Genomic DNA, 17,569 nt, shown 5'->3' with positions numbered 1-17,569 from the left:
ATATTCACTTTTTGATTAATTTTTCTCTTATTGCTATTACATGTTTCTGTAAAGTAAGCAACATGACGTCAGGAGAACAGCTTCTCTCTCCCATGTAAGCCTATAGATGTTTCATGGAAGTGACAGTTTACTGTAAAATAAATGAGATACTGTAACATATTCATATTTCACATGTAAATAACAATATGTAGAATTTAAACAGTATATTGGGATGTTTTTTTCTGCTCCACTCTCCTTCCAGCAGGCGGCGCTACGTCACCTAGAAACCGTCTGAAACCTCAGTGTCTTTGGGCCGTACCATGTTGTAGGTCGATACAGCAGCAAAGATTCATACTTTATAATTAAAATAAACAAGTAAAAGTGTATCGATTGTGGATCATTTGACTAACCACAAACGTTTTAAAGATAATCAAGGTTAAAAAATGTTATTATTATTTTACGTTGTGTCCGTATCGGATCTGGTTGACGTCGTGTCCACCCCTCCGCCGTTGGCCGTAATGGTTCCTTCCAGTCATGGCAGCAGCAGCAGCAGCAGCAGCATCGTGGTGCTGAAGGAGGAACCAACGTGGGAAAACAAACCACCAGCGACACGTTTTTTGGCTTTAATGTACTGTTAAATGTCTGTAACAGCTGTTTGTAGTTTAAAGTTTGATCTTTTTTAATCTTCACCTGTCGAAGAAAACCGCCAGAGAGTCAGTTACAGGATGGTAAGAGCACGTTTACTACCGCACCGAGCTAATGTTGTTAGCTAACAGCAAACACTAGTAGGTAAAAATAAATCAACACATAACCTGTTAAAAACATGAACTACACGTCTGTTTGATTAATTATCATATAATTAGATCCAAACTGTGGTGTTTTTCATCACTTTCCCACTCTTGTTATTGTATCTAGAAGTGATTTATGCCATACATAAGTTACACATATCAAAATACACTGATTGTTTTATTCATTTATTTATTTAACAAATACAACGTTAGTATCAAATATAGAGCAAATAACCGAGAGCAACATGTACAAGAAACACATCTAAACATGTACAAGTATACACATTTACAACATAACATATTTATAAAGTGAAGTGAGCAAATAAATAAATGATGAAATAACTAAGTACATACATTCATATTCCAGACAACATAAATATACACACATGAATATGTAATTTCTTTAAAGGGATTTCATCAAAAGGATATGTTTTTTAATGCTCTAAAAACATATTAAACCAAGTGAATTGATAATAGAGTTGATTTCTACCAAAAAAAGGGGAAAAATAAAACAGATTGTATGATTGTTGCAGGTGCCCATGACATCATCAGATTTTCAAATTAAAAGCCTGAGCTCCACATTTCCATGAGTAAATAAATATAATGTTGATTAACTGTAGAAGTCTGTCTACCTTCCTGACAGTTTATATTGACAGAATCTCCCATCATGCCTTGCTGTTTGTCTCCTCCAGCCTCATCGAAAGAAGAAGTCGTTCATCGAGAAGAAGAAGGCCGTGACCTTCCACCTCGTCCACAGGAGTCAGAGAGATCCGCTCGCCGCCGATGAGACGGCGCCGCAGCACGTCCTCCTGCCCGCCGCCAAGGTCACACACACACACACACACACACAGACACAGACACACACACCGACCACGCTGGGGTTCATTTAAGGAGAGCTGCTGTGATTGGTGATCAATTAATCCACTGATATATTAATGGAAACTCACTTTTCCATTGTCATGTGTGACAATAAACCTGTAATAAAATCAATACTTTCCTGAAAAACCGTTTGTTCACAGTCGAACTCTGTGACTGGACTTTAAACTTTAGTAAACTTTGAAAAAAAGATTCATATTGTCACTTGTATTTCACACTGACGACTTGCTGCTTTGAATCAAGTCATGAAACCGTGAATCAGATGATTCAGCAGGTGTAAAAGATAATCCATTTTGTGGCATTTTCATGATTTACAGCAACATGTGGGTCAGTGACAAATAAAAAAGTTGTTTTAAAAGCACCAGATTTGTTTAAATGTACATTTTGTGTTCATGTTGGTTTTATTTCATTTATTTAAACCTTTATTATAACTCGTTGGTCACTGAGGTTTGGTTTGGTACAGTTTACAGCAGCAACAGAGCATAAAAACAATCACATTGAAAATTGCAAACATTTAAAATCCGCAAGAGAGGGAATATTCTCCAGCGCTTGATGACATTTTAAATGACATTTAAACCTTTTCTTTTTTTTTAAACAAAAAGCACTGACTGAATGCTAATAAATATTTAATATCTGATCCACCTGCAGTGGATTTAAGTGAAACAACAACATTTGGAGCCGTCTTGTCAAAATTAAGTCAAAATCAATATGAATGAACTGTATATGAAAGGCTATAGGGCTTTTAATTTGAAGGGCCAGATACAGGAAGTCGTGACACTCGCTGTCAGTTTTTTTTTATTTTTTTTTTAGTCTAGTTTAGTTTAGTCGACTAATCTCCATAAATGACGACTACTGGTCGACCAAGACAGTCTTTGGTCGGGGGCAGCCCAACTTTATTCTGAAAACATTAAAAGTTGTTTTAAAAGCATCAGATTTGTTTAAATGTACATTTTGTATTCATGTTGATTTAAAACATTTTAAATTACATTTTAACTTTTTTTTAAAACAAAAAACAGACTGAATGCTAATAAATATTTAATATCTGGTCCACCTACAGTGAATTTAAGTGAATTTATAAAAAGATATACTTTATTCTGCAAACATTAAGTTAAAATACATTGTTATGCTGTTTCTATATTTGAATTTGAATGCATTTTGGTAACACTGAGCTAAAAACAAAAAGATTTTTCCACTAAATGATCTGTGACAATGATGTAAAATTCATCCAAAAACATGTAGTTGCACTGCAAAAGGGAATTTACATTTAGTCCAGATTTATTTTTCACTGTGCAAAGTCAGATTTTCCACTGACCGATGACATGACAGATACAAACATTTTAATGATCGATCAAACAGCTCAGATCTTTCGGTCGTTTCTCTCTCTCTGACGTGGGGCTCCTTCTCTCGATCTGATTGGCTCTCCTGCAGGTGGAGGTGGAGAAGCGGCGCGAGGAGCAGAGGAGCTTCGGCGTCTTCTTCGACGACGACTACGATTACCTGCAGCACCTGAAGGAGGCGGAGCCGCAGACGGAGCTGGTGGCGGCCGCTCCGCCGCACGACGCCCGGCAGAATGTGAGACTGCGTGATGAAGAGGAGGAGGAGGAGGAAGAGGAGGTGCAGGAGGTGCAGGGAGTTCAGGTGAGTGGAGTCGCACCATGAACGTTATGAGACAGAGTTGTTTTAGAGGGAAATGCAGAGACTGTTGATGAAAAACTGTCCCTGAAGGCAACGCGCATCAGCGGTTTTACATGAATTTCCCTCTAAAACAACTCTGTGTGGTAACGTTGTGTTATTATCTCATAGCGTGGTGAATGTGCAGGTCACAACTTGTCCACCAGAGCGTTGTGGAGTTGTTGGATTGTGTATTTGATGAGTTTGATGAGGGAAACCAAGAAATCCCATAATGAGCCTCCGTAGCGTAGCTCTGAGCAGCTCACGGCTCTGCTCCGCCGTTCTAAAAACAGCTTGCACCGACAATTAAAGGTAACGAACCTACTGCTATGACTATAGGGATTATGGCAATGGGCCAATTTGACAAAATGTTGAACTATCCCTTTAACGTTTGTTTGTTTGTTTGTTGTGTGAGCAGGCGGCCAACATCAACCTGCCCTCGTCGGTGTTTGCCTCGGAGTTCGAGGAGGACGTGGGACTGTTGAACAAAGCTGCTCCCATCTCAGGTGACCACCTTCATCACAACTTACAACTTTATTCATCCCCGTCCAGAAACACAAACATCACAGATAATGCTCGTTATGCATTTAAAGCAGCACTATGTCGTAAAATAATGTTTATAATGAATTATTTGTTCATTCTAATGATTAAAGGGATAGTTCACCCGAAATTGAAAATGCACTCATTATCTACTCGTCACCCTCATGTGGACTAAGGGCTGGGAGAAGTTTCAGAGTCCTCTGTGGCTTCTCTGAGTTACAGGGGGTCTCGGCGTAGCAGTGCATGTCCATATAACGGTTGTGAATGGAGCTCACTTTTCTTCGTAACAAAAAGACACACCAAAAAACATCCAACATGTATTGAAGCCCCGCAATGCGAAATTGTCCCTAAAAAAATTAAATAAGTCTATTTTTCAAGCTTGTTTGTAGCGGAAGCTCCTCTTCCCAGTTCGTCCAAATTTGACGAAGAGGAGCTTCCGCATCAAACAAGTTTTTTTTTTTTTTGTGGTGTTTTTTGGTGTGTCTTTTTGTTACGAAGACAGTTGGTATCCATTTGCAACCGTTACATGGACATGCACTGCTACATGAAATTTCAATTTTGGGTGAACTATCCCTTTAATTATTAGAATTGAGGAAACAGTATCATTAAAACATAGATGTAATGAAAAACAGCAGCGTAGCCAGTAGCCTCTGTCGACCTCTGCTGGTCACCGACAGGAACTGCAACAACAGACGGATTCCTCTCGGCTTCAACTAGATTAGACTTTTGTTTTTGATAATTTTGATTAATTTTATCATCTTCTAAAAGTCTTTGTGTTTGGATATGAGCTACACAAAGATTATTATTATTATTATGATGAAATAATGGAAACAGAAGAGAGAATAACTTCCCCTCAGCCCGTGTTTCACTTTGATGCACAGAAAACTAAAGATGCACCGATAATGAAATTTTGGGCGACACTGGAGCTGATGTTTTTCTCAGTTGTTTTTTCCTCTTTCATGTAAAAGAAACCAAGAAATCTTCATCGCTCCCACACAACCGACATTTTACATTTTCAATCACTTGACTTTTAAGGGATAGTTCACCCAAAATTCACCCAAATTTCACTCATTATCTCCTCCCCCTCATGTGGACTAAGGGCTGGGAGAAGTTTCAGAGTCCTCCGTGGCTTCTCTGAGTTACAGCGGGGCTCCGTGCAGCGCTGCATGTCCATATGACGGTTGAGAACGGAGCTCACTTTTCTTCGTAACAAAAAGACACACCAAAAAACATCCAAATACCTCCATAGTGCTCGTATGTAATGTCCGTCTTGTACTGAAGAACAAGAGGGACATTACAGACGAGCAGAGAAGACCGTTGGCCACAGCAAGTGGGGCTTTTGAGATAGAAAGGCTATCTTGGACTCAAATGGAATGAATTATGAATTAAGGAAGTTTTCTATATACATGTTAGGCATAGATATTCTCCATAAAGTGCTGGAAAATAATAATTTTCATGAGAATTTGTCAGGCGAACAGTACTTTTTTTTGTCTTTTTTGGGATGTTGAGGGTGATATCTTAAAATCTCTGCCAAATGTTATAGTTGTATGACTATTTATGCCATTGTAGTACCTAAACATTTGCATTTACATAATTTCGCCAGCAAAATGACCCCAGAAAGGGGTTTTGTCCCCTGTAGCTTTCCAGCAGCTAGTTGACCGGGTTGTCCACCCAGGTTTTAATCCTTGAAGTTCCTAGAGATCATTTCTGCTGTCAAACCTTTTACAACGCTCCGTGTCCGTCCTGAGAGCGGCCATGTTGCTCTGGTCATGTGACTCATCTCCGTCTCCTCCTCTAGGACCTCGTCTGGACATGGACCCGGACATCGTCGCCGCCTTGGACGAAGACTTCGACTACGACGACCCCGACAACGCCCTGGACGACGACTTCATCCTCCAGGCCAACAGGAGCGGAGCGACGAAGACGCAGTAAGAGCTCGTCGATGTTATAATCTATAATCTATATATGATGCAGGTGTGTGATCAATACATCAACACTGCCCTGCTAAACCAGACCGACCGCAGTAACTGCGTGAAAATTCCAAATTGAGTTTTTTGTGAAATTGAACTTGTCAATAAATGTATTATCTTGTGTAAAATGTCCTGCCGTCAATTTTGCTCAGTTTTAGAGATATATAACACTTAAGCTAAACACTGGACATTAAATGTTAACTCACTCAAGTTTGTACTGTCAAATTATTCATCACTTTTGAGGTGGCCAATTAGTAATTAAGTAATGAAAGCTGGAAGAAAACAACAACATTGTAGTTACTGCACTTTGCCTCAGCATTACCTGCAGAGCGCAGTATCTGCTTTTTGGGGGTCAAATGTAAAATATGTGGTCATATATTTCATTTCATGAATATTACTTCATGAAAACCTGTCAAATCTGTGTATTTTCACTAATCTACCTACAACACATTTGGAAGGCAAATCAAAAAACTTTAAAGCCATTTTTCTCAGTTTCACTGTTGGCGTAGTTACTGCGGTCTGGCTTAGTAGGGCAGAACAGCTGGTAACTGAAGGGAATTGATCAATAATGAAATGATCCTTGACAGCGGGGGCGATGATGACGATGATGATGATGATGATGAGTGGGAGGACACGGACGAGGACGAGGAAGGAGACTTTGACTCGGACGGGGCGCTGTCGGGCGACGAGGAGCGTGTTGGCGGCGGCGGCTTCGGCCGAGAGTTCCTGTTCATGGACGAGGAGACGAAGAGTCGCTTCACCGAGTACTCGATGACGTCGTCGGTGATGAGGAGGAACGAGCAGCTCAGTCTCCTCGACGACCGCTTCGAGAAGGTCGGTGCCCACTCTGCTCGTTTGTCAACCCCGATGTAGCATCAGTTGTAGTCCAGGAGGCCATAGTTGTAGTCCAGGAGGCCGTAGTTGTAGTCCAGGAGGCCGTAGTTGTAGTCCAGGAAGCCGTAGTTGTAGTCCAGGAGGCCGTAGTTGTAGTCCAGGAGGCCATAGTTGTAGTCCAGGAGGCCATAGTTGTAGTCCAGTAGGCTGTAGTTGTAGTCCAGGAAGCCATAGTTGTAGTCCAGGAAGCCGTAGTTGTAGTCCAGGAGGCCATAGTTGTAGTCCAGGAGGCCATAGTTGTAGTCCAGGAAGCCGTAGTTGTAGTCCAGGAAGCCGTAGTTGTAGTCCATAGTTGTAGTCCAGGAAGCCGTAGTTGTAGTCCATAGTTGTAGTCCAGGAGGCCATAGTTGTAGTCCAGGAAGCCATAGTTGTAGTCCATAGTTGTAGTCCAGGAAGCCGTAGTTGTAGTCCAGGAGGCCATAGTTGTAGTCCAGGAAGCTGTAGTTGTAGTCCATAGTTGTAGTCCAGGAAGCCGTAGTTGTAGTCCAGGAAGCTGTAGTTGTAGTCCATAGTTGTAGTCCATAGTTGTAGTCCAGGAAGCCGTAGTTGTAGTCCAGGAGGCCATAGTTGTAGTCCAGGAAGCCGTAGTTGTAGTCCAGGAGGCCATAGTTGTAGTCCAGGAAGCCGTAGTTGTAGTCCAGGACGCCATAGTTGTAGTCCAGGAAGCCGTAGTTGTAGTCCAGGAGGCCATAGTTGTAGTCCAGGAGGCCATAGTTGTAGTCCAGGAGGCCATAGTTGTAGTCCAGTAGGCTGTAGTTGTAGTCCAGGAAGCCATAGTTGTAGTCCAGGAAGCCGTAGTTGTAGTCCAGGAGGCCATAGTTGTAGTCCAGGAGGCCATAGACCAGAGCGGCATCTGAGAATGACTGATGCATTCTGGGTAATTTAGGGGCAGCGCCCGGCATCCCTCCATTGAAAAGTTCAGCCTGACTGGCTTGACAAACTAACTAACAAAAAAGTTGGCTATTAACAGGCTATTAACAGACAACACTTAGCCAAAACCTACCCGGTGATTCGACCAAATACGTGTAGATGTCTGGGTCAGACATTTCTGGCCACTTTGTGGGGTCATTGATCATTGTGGGAGGCTAAATGAGCATACCGGTAGATTCATTAATTGTAATTTTTCAAGATAGCGTGAACGGTGGGTTTCAAAGAGGGTGTCAAAATAATTATGAGACATAGTGCTACAAAAGAAACAAAAAATAAAACATTCAGATTGATTGTTAGTTATGGTGCGTTCCAGGCAACCCGTAACTCGTATTTTTCCGACCTGTTCCTATGGTTACCCGTTAGAACGTTCAGTCAAACTCGTAACTTCCCACCTGTGAACTCGTACTAGATCGATCTACTCCCAGTTCCCAGTTCGTAACTCGTAACTTGCCTGGAACGCTACAAACTCGTAACTGGTGACTTGAAGTCGTGACTTACGGGTTAAAAAGCCTGCCTGGAACGCACCATTAGTCTACGCTCCATCAAAACACAAAAAGCCACTGAGTGCAATGTAAAAATGCCGGTAGCTGCCCCTAAATTACCCAGAATGCATCGGTCATTCTCATTTGCATAAAAAAGCCGCTCTGGTCTATAGTTGTAGTCCAGGAGGCCATAGTTGTAGTCCAGGAAGCCGTAGTTGTAGTCCAGGAGGCCATAGTTGTAGTCCAGGAGGCCGTAGTTGTAGTCCAGGAGGCCATAGTTGTAGTCCAGGAGGCCATAGTTGTAGTCCAGGAAGCCGTAGTTGTAGTCCATAGTTGTAGTCCAGGAAGCCGTAGTTGTAGTCCAGGAGGCCGTAGTTGTAGTCCATAGTTGTAGTCCAGGAGGCCATAGTTGTAGTCCAGGAAGCCGTAGTTGTAGTCCATAGTTGTAGTCCAGGAAGCCGTAGTTGTAGTCCATAGTTGTAGTCCAGGAGGCCATAGTTGTAGTCCAGGAAGCCATAGTTGTAGTCCATAGTTGTAGTCCAGGAAGCCGTAGTTGTAGTCCAGGAGGCCATAGTTGTAGTCCAGGAAGCCGTAGTTGTAGTCCAGGAAGCTGTAGTTGTAGTCCATAGTTGTAGTCCAGGAAGCCGTAGTTGTAGTCCAGGAAGCTGTAGTTGTAGTCCATAGTTGTATGGTGCGTTCCAGGCAACCCGTAACTCGCGTTTTTCCGACCTGTTCCTATGGTTACCCGTTAGAAAGTACAGTCAAACTCGTAACTTCCCACCTGTGAACTCGTACTAGATCGATCTACTCCCAGTTCCCAGTTCGTAACTCGTAACTTGCCTGGAACGCTACAAACTCGTAACTGGTGACTTGAAGTCGTGACTTACGGGTTAAAAAGCCTGCCTGGAATGCACCAGTAGTCCAGGAGGCCATAGTTGTAGTCCACAGTTGTAGTCCAGGAGGCCGTAGTTGTAGTCCATAGTTGTAGTCCAGGAGGTTGTAGTTGTAGTCCATAGTTGTAGTCCAGGAGGCCATAGTTGTAGTCCAGGTCCAGCTGTTTTATTCTCGGATTCTCAGGTTACCTTTTCAGTCATAGTTGTAGTCCAAATGGCTATATAGTCCAGGAAGTCTTGTGGCATCAGATGTAGTCCACATGGCTGTAGTTGTAGTCCAGGAAGCCATAGTTGTAGTCCGGTTCCAGCTGTGTCACAGTTCGTGTGACTTCACCCAACCTCTCTAGCCTCAGTTGTAGTCCCAAATCACATTAGTTGTAGTCCAGGAAGCCGTCTTAGCAGCAGTTGTATTCTGTGTCACCGTATTTGTTGTCCAGGTCACGTTTTAAGTCATATTTGTAGTCCAAGAAGCCTCAATTGTAGTCCAAATAGCAGTATTTGTAGTCTAGTAAGACTTTTTAGCAGCAGTTGTAGTCCAGGAGGCCATAGTTGTAGTCCAGGTCCAGCTGTTTTATTCTCGGATTCTCAGGTTGCCTTTTCAGTCATAGTTGTAGTCCAAATGGCAATATTTGTAGTCCAGGAAGTCTTGTGGCATCAGATGTAGTCCACATGGCTGTATTTGTAGTCCAGGAAGACTTTTTCACAGCAGTTGTAGACCAGGTGGCCATATTTGTAGTCCATAGAGCATCAATTGTTTTCTTGGTTGCCATATTTATTGTCCAGGTAGCCTTTAAGTCATAGTTGTAGTACAGAAAAGCCTTAGTTGTAGTCCAGGTGGCCATAGTTGTAGTCCATAGAGCATCAGTTGTAGTCCAGGTCCAGCTGTGTCAGACTCTTTGTCTCATTGTGTGTTTGTTCTGAGTCTTGAATCCGTTTCCGTCTGTCGTTTCAGTTTTACGAACAGTTTGACGACGACGAGATCGGCGCCCTGGACAACGCGGAGCTGGAGGGCTACATCGAGCCGGACAGCGCCCGGCTGGAGGAGGTCATCAAGGATTACTTCAGACAGAAGGAGAAGGAGTGAGTGGGAACGACAACAGGAAGCACTACAAACAGAAACAAATAGGGCTGTAACGGTATATGTATTCGTCACGGTTCGGTGCACACAGTCACACGACGAATACGTCTGAGTGAATATTAACAGGGTTTTTCCTGCGTTCAAAATTGCGTGGCGGCCGCCTCCACCTTATTTTGTGCCGCCCCCAGCGATATGCAGGGTTTTTTCTGCATTATAAATTTTGAGGCGGCCGCGCGCCTGAATCTTGATTGAAAATCAATGAAAGCTCAGTGGCGCTGTTTTCAACTCGACCGCAGCAGAAGGGGTGCGTTTGATTTAAACTCCGGGCCGGGCCGCAAGGTGACGTTGACGCGCTGCTTGTGTGCCCGCGGGGGCGGGGCTCATCGGGGCTCCACTCCGTTCAGACGTTGTGCTGAGCGTGAACGAACCTCACCAGCGCAGAGCGTGAAGAGAGAGAGAAGGAGACGCGGTGGTGTCCTTTGCAGCTTGGTGACAGGACTTCGGGTACCCGTAAAAGCCGACTCCCAATTTACTGCCGGTCCCAAATTTTTAATTTAATTTTAACTCTCATCTCCGCCAGTCAGCCTCTCAACCTGCCGCCTCTCTCACCGCACGTAAACACACTGTTTTTTTTTCTTCTGTCAGTGGGAAACACTGATCAAGCTGTGCGTACGCACAACTCTCCGCAATATTTAAGCAATATATCACGACAGGCCGTGGTATATGCTCATTATACCACGGCTATATATATATATAGATCTTGGTGGTAGTAGCAAATATGCTACTACTCCCCCCCCCCGCTGCCGCCTCAGCCGAAATTTTGGCCAGGAAAAACCCTGATTAAAAAAAAAAAGTTGAGTCCTCACTCCAATCCAGGTGGCGGTAATGAGCCTCGAAGCTGCCAGCAACCGTCATAACCAGGGATGTCACGATTACAGATTTTCTTGGTACAATTATTGTCAGAGAAAAAATTACGGTATTACGATCATCACGATTATTATGCATCAGTACATTTCAAAACACTATGAATGTGTAAAAATATAGTCAAAATATAATTACATCTAATCTCTTAATATAGGACCAGTTATTAATCCGCCGGGGAAGTGTTTGAAATATTTAAGCCATTAACTGTCATCTATACCAAATGTTTAAGTTATTTTAATCATTTTTTTACAATACAAATGACACGCAAACATTTAAATTCCTACCAATTCAGCGTTACTTTAGATAAATGGACCAGTATCTGTGCACATCTGCCGATATAGTTCCAATTTAATCTTTTTCGGAAAGTGACGGTATTTAGGAATCTTTACGATCAATTAATTGTGGCGTTTAATACCGCGATTAATCCCTAGTCATAACAGACGAAGAACAGAAGTGATGAGAGAGTGAAGTTAGAGGAGCTGCTGCCTCATTTATGTCACCGTGGCTTCTCAGTGAAACACAACTCGTCTCAAACCTCTTGACATGAACACAGACAGGACCAGAAACATCACCATAGCAACTGGCATCTAGTCCAAATTAACTGTGTAAACCAACATTGATGTTAGTTTATTGTTGTTTTTTTTTATAATAGTTGCTAGTTGTCAAGTGCAAGTTTTTTTTTCCTCTAGAATTAATAACACTCATAATGCACTTGTTTTATCTAATTTATTTTATTTTTTAAACTTTTATAACACAAGACAGACACGTGCTTTTGTTGTGGTTTATTAGCGCTGCTGTCGGCACGAGTGGACGAGGCAGCTCGCATTTGGTTTCTTTTCTTATTTTTTTCTTTCGTGCATGTCCGCGGTCCTCTACGAAGAATGCAACCATTGCATCCACCTGTTTTGCCGATGGTTTTGCCCTTTTTGCGGAGCCGGACTCGTCATCATCAGCACCATCACCTATAGACTGCAGCGAGCCCCGACAGCTGATCTCTTGACTCTGTGGCCTGTCAGCATGCGCGCACGCTCCCGTCACATGTGAAGCAGAATGAGGGTCAAGTAGCCTAGCTATCCTATCCCATTTAGAAAAAGTGGATTTGTTTTATTTAAAATATTTTATTTCATTAGGGGAAAAGTGGCAATTTCTGCTGTTAATTTGAATAGGAAATATTGAAAGACAAAATGCAATTTACACATCCCACAAGCCCCGCCCCCTCGACATTTCGACACTCCATTTTTTTTGTGGAGGGGAGCATGTGTCGATTTTTTGTCGATTTGTCGACAAAAAGTCCCATCCCTACCGAAACCGTACCGAACCGTGACCCCTGAACTGAGTTACGTACCGAACCGTGACTTGTGTGTACCGTTACACCCCTAGAAACAGAACAAAACCACCGAAACGAGTCTCTGATCTGTGTCTGTGTCTGTGTCTCCTCTGTGGTTCAGGTATCAACGACCCGACGACCTCGGACCTAAAGAACTTCCTGCTGTGAAGGAGGAAGACGAGGAGGAGGAAGAGGAGGAGCAGGAGGAGATGGAGACGGTGGTGGTGGAGCTGGAGGCTCCACAGGAGAAGTGGGACTGTGAGACCATCGTCAGTGAGTTACTGTGTCACACATCTGTCTGTGTCTGAACATCTGGAGCAGCTGATGTTGTTGTATCCGTCCGACTGGTCTCATATAAACAGTTTATAGAGTTATATGTTTTATATGAAGCCAAAGGTCCAACTCTTATCAGTTCCTCTGCTGCTCTTTAAACCTGAGCAATAAAACATCCAATAATCAGCTTCAACAGGAGATCAATAAAACCACTCAAAGTCCAGAATCCATAAATCAAAATAAAAAAAATAAATAAAAACTTCCTCAAAGAGTTAAATATGACACCGTGATGTCATAGCTCAGTCCTGATTGGCTGAAGACTCAAGACACGTTATGACATCATCATAATAATAATAGCAGTTACTATTAATAATAATTGTTTATGTCTGGAGCTGCTTTTTCAAAACAGTTGGTTTCATTGAATCCAAACACAGACAGGAAGTGAAAAGAAAAAACAGAATAATTAAAGATTTAAAGAATAAGAAAAGCTCAAAGAGTTCAAAGCAGAAAGAACCAGATCAGAGCAGTTCAGTCAGATAAAACATTTTTATAAAATAATAGAAACAGATAAAACATGTGTAAAGATCTGGGACTGTGAGGTTGTAGAATACAAACTAAATGATAATAAACAAAGTGAAACCCTGATCTTCATCTCTATGAACCACGTAGATAAATTAATCAATGCAGAATTTATTATAAAATATTTAAAAAATACATACATTTTGGTGATGAAAGATTCTTTCTGCATTTCTGTTTTTATTTTTATTAAAAATATTTCCACATTTAAATCAGAAATTTAGAAATTAATAAATAGAAAATACATTAATAGATAAATGTAGCAAATATATCTTTATTTGGTCATTTAATCATTTATTTCTGTATTTATTTATTCATTTATACTTGACACACACCAGCAAAGTGGAACTCACTCAACTCATGCTTTTATTCTGAAAGTTCTTTTATTGTGATTGGACAGTTAGTCGAGTCGAACCCACGATCACTGTGGTGCTTTATTTTGAAACTGAAACTTTCCTTCAAATCAAATCAACTTTATTTATATGGCACTTTTCATACGTTGCAGTAACAGAAAGTGTCTCACAAAAGGATAAAAACAAAACAAAACAATACAACTTCCTGTCTCACGCTCCTCCTCTCCTGCAGGTACGTACTCCAACATCTACAACAGACCCAAGGTCATCCAGGAGCCCACCAAGGTATCTATCTATCTATCTATCTATCTATCTATCTATCTATCTATCTATCTATCTATCTATCTATCTATCTATCTATCTATCTATCGTTCTATCGTTCTATCTATCTATCTATCTATCTATCTATCTATCTATCTATCGTTCTATCTATCGTTCTATCTATCTATCGTTCTATCTACAGTATCTATCTATCTATCTATCTATCTATCGTTCTATCTATCTATCGTTCTATCTATCGTTCTATCTATCGTTCTATCTATCGTTCTGTCTGTCTATCTGTCTATCTATCTCTTTCTTTCAAACCCTCTGTCTCTTTTTTCTGTCTTTTTCTTTCTTTCTTTCTTTCTTTCTTTCCCTCTCTATCTTTATCCATCTACCTCTTTCTATCTATCATCCCCATCTCTCTCTCCTTTGTTGTCTTTCTTTTTTCTATCTATCTATCTATCTATCTATCTATCTATCTATCTATCTATCTATCTATCTATCTATCTATCTATCTATCTCTTTCTTTCAAACCCTCTGCCTCTTTTTTCTCTCTTTTTCTTTCTTTCTTTCTCTCTCTATCTTTATCCATCTACCTCTTTCTATCTATCACCCCCCTCTCTCTTTTTCTTCTTTCTTCCCCTATTTCTGTCTTTTTACTCCTTTCTTTAGTAATTTCTATCCCCTTTCTCTGTTTTTCTTCCTTCCTTCTTTCTTTGTTTCTACCCAAGTCTTTTTCTTTCTTTCTTTGTTTCTTTCTTTCTGTCTGTATTACCGTATTTCTACCCTTCTCTATCTCTGTCTACCTCTTTCTATCTATCACCCCCTCTCTCTTTTTCTTCTTTCTTTCCCTATTTCTGTCTTTTTACTCCTTTCTTTATTAATTTCTATCCCCTTTCTCTGTTTTTCTTCCTTCTTCTTTCTTTGTTTCTGTCTTTCTGTCTATCATCCCCCTCTCTCTGTCCTTTGTTGTCTCTTTACTTTCTAACTCTTGTCCTCCGTCCTCCCTCCTCCCTCCTCCAGATGAAGCTCTGTCTTTTTTCTTTCTTCCTTCCTTCTTTCTTTTTCTGTCTTTCTTTGTTTCTGTCTTTCTGCCCTTCTCTATCTCTGTCTACCTCTTTCTGTCTATCATCCCCCTCTCTCTGTCCTTTGTTGTCTCTTTACTTTCTAACTCTTGTCCTCCGTCCTCCCTCCTCTCTCCTCCAGATGAAGCCGATCCGAGTGTCCGGTAAGACGGGCATCCCTCTGGACGTGCTGCCGGGCCGCGGCCCGACGGCGCGTCAGGCCGAGCGCATGACCCAGATCAACGACTCGGACCTGCCGCGCGTCTCCACGGCGCCGCGCGACAAGGAGGAGAGCCGCGAGGAGAGGAGGGCCAGGAAGCAGGCGGTCAGGGAGGAGCGCAAGGTCAGAGAGACGACGCTTTGTCCTACAACCACTAACTTAAAGGGACAGTTCAACATTTAGAGTCAGATCATCCTCTCACCATAATAACCCCTATAGTCATAGCAGTAGGTTCATCACCTTTAATTATCGGTGCATTAACAACTGACCAACTGTACATTGTCCTGCTTAGAACACGGCCTGCAACTAAAATGATTAATTTGAAACATAATGCTGATCAAAATACGACTTTCATCGATTTTTAATTGCATCATTTAGCGAATCTGCATGTCCGGTCACATCCGCTGTTTTGCTGAGCCTCCTCCCGGTCGTGCATTTGAAGCCTTTGATAATCAATCAGTGGATCGATGGATTACCATACACGTGTTACGATGTGTGTATTCTGTGTAGTTGTATCTGTCATAAACAAGAGATTACGGGCTACGGGTGCGTTTGGCTTTTGGATTAAATTTCAGAATGCACCTAAAATGCACTATAAACCTTTACAGGTGAACTTAATTGAACCTTCTCTAAACTTTTGAATGCACATGTCCAGCTGTTCAGTGTTTCAGTCCTTATTAAATAACATGCTGTTCCCTAACAAGGTGATAAACCACAAACATCACAAGCACCATCTGATTTAGTGGTTCAGTTTGTATACAGTCCTCTTCTCTCTCCACAATGTTCAAATCTTGACATCATGAGACCAAGACAACACTTTTGGCGCATTTCCACTAGCGCGCTTCGGCTCGGCTCGGCACGGCTCGGCGCGCTATTTGCGTGTTTCCACTAGCACGCAGTACCTGCAACCAGGTACTTTTGGTATCACCTCAGCCCTGGTTCCAAGCGAGCCGAAGCGTTACTAAAACGTGACGTCAGCCGACTGAACAGAAATGTTCCTGCTGAAGCCTGAAGCCTGTTATTACCAGATAATTTCTAATATTGAGACTGGCTCTGTTATTACGTGACTTTATTAAGTTTTAATATTTTTCATGCGAGAAAGTAACTGTTTAGATCCCCATGTGCGGTTAGTTTATCCAAACGACGGCTGTTTTAAGTTTGCCCCGATGTTTTTGGGAGAAGTGAAGCTCCAGGTCCAAGCAGCGACCGTGACATCACAGTTTACATTTACATCAGTTTACATTTACATCAATAAATAAATGTTTTACAATGAACCAGGCCGATCTCAGAGCTGGTAAGGCATATTGAACGTTAAATGCCGTTAACGGGACGAGAGCAGTCAAAACGGCGGTTTAAAGCTAGCTACAGCGAGGGTAGGTTCACTTCCTGTTTACAAAGTAAAAGCACCAATTCTATCGTAATGGCTTTCCTTATGATAAAAGGCAACGGGTATTTTATTTTGTGAAAATAACCGGAAGTGCGTTGCTCACTACGGCTAGCTTTAGTAACGCCGACTTCGTCGAAACAAAATTGTAAACAGCTGGTATTTTGTCAGATTTTCAACACGTTGGGGATCTAAACGACTACTTTCTCGCCTGAAAATGATTCAAATGTTGCTAAAGTTATATATTTACAGAGTTTAGAGCGTTGCTCGGCGCCGTGTAAATGACGTCACGGCGGCACTAGTGATACTCAGTTGTAATGGAAACACAACCAAACCGAGCCGAGCCGTGCCGAGCCGAGCCGTATCGAGCCGAGCCGTGCTAGTGGAAATGCGCCATTTGATCAAATTGATTGAGACATTGAGATGTTTGTTGTGCTATAGCCACCACTGCTGTTAGCTTTTGTTTGAGATAAAGAAATGACCATTACATCCTTCTACTTAAAAGGCCTTCATGATAGAATATCACTGTAGCATGAACTGTTTATAGGGATGTTCTTGTCAAATATCCCTAACGTTTTGTGAGTCGTGTACATATATAGAAATAATATGAGTTCAGTACAGAGTGTTGACTGTGTGTGTGTGTTCATGTGTTCATTCAGGAGCGGCGAGTGGAGAAGAAGGCCAACAAGGTGGCGTTCAAGGAGGAGAAGGTTCGACAGGAGAAGCAGATGTTGAGCCTGAGGACAAACGTTCAAGGCCTGAAGCTTTAGTGGCCGAGGCTCCGCCCCCAAAAACAGACTGATGACGGTCGGACACGACCCCGACCCCCCCCAACTCACCTGAGCTCAGGTGACGGGGGCGATACACAGGAGGAAGAGGAGGAGATGAGCTGCAGTTTCCTCATCACATCGACGTCACATGATCAAGAGAATTAATTTAACTTGAGGGTTAAAGGGATAGTTCAACATTTTGGCAAATTGGCCCATTGCCGTAATAATCCCTATAGTCATAGTAGCAGTAGGTTCGTTACCTTTAATTGTTGGTGCAAGCTATTTTTAGAACGGCGGAGCAGAGCCGTGAGCT

General features: G+C 42.1%; 2 protein-coding genes across 2 annotated transcripts in view; both read left to right on the top strand.

Moving 5' to 3' along the window:
* LOC310985743 (uncharacterized protein) overlaps positions 1-17,569 on the top strand; it is a 204,856-nt gene that overhangs the window by 56,200 nt on the left and 131,087 nt on the right. The window lies entirely within an intron of this gene.
* On the top strand, positions 510-17,470 carry ltv1 (LTV1 ribosome biogenesis factor). Its single transcript, XM_083970773.1, has 11 exons — positions 510-707; positions 1,460-1,591; positions 3,072-3,281; positions 3,733-3,820; positions 5,653-5,782; positions 6,412-6,658; positions 9,976-10,103; positions 12,474-12,625; positions 13,787-13,839; positions 15,025-15,225; positions 17,146-17,470. The coding sequence occupies exons 1-11, from the start codon at positions 705-707 to the stop codon at positions 17,254-17,256; spliced, it is 1,455 nt and encodes a 484-aa protein (XP_083826899.1). The 5' UTR covers positions 510-704; the 3' UTR covers positions 17,257-17,470.

This window comes from Trachurus trachurus (assembly GCF_905171665.1).
Source record: "Trachurus trachurus genome assembly, chromosome: 1".
Classification (NCBI taxonomy): Eukaryota; Metazoa; Chordata; class Actinopteri; order Carangiformes; family Carangidae; genus Trachurus; species Trachurus trachurus.
Note: the sequence above shows the minus strand (reverse complement) of the source record. Positions and strands in the feature narration are given on the sequence as shown.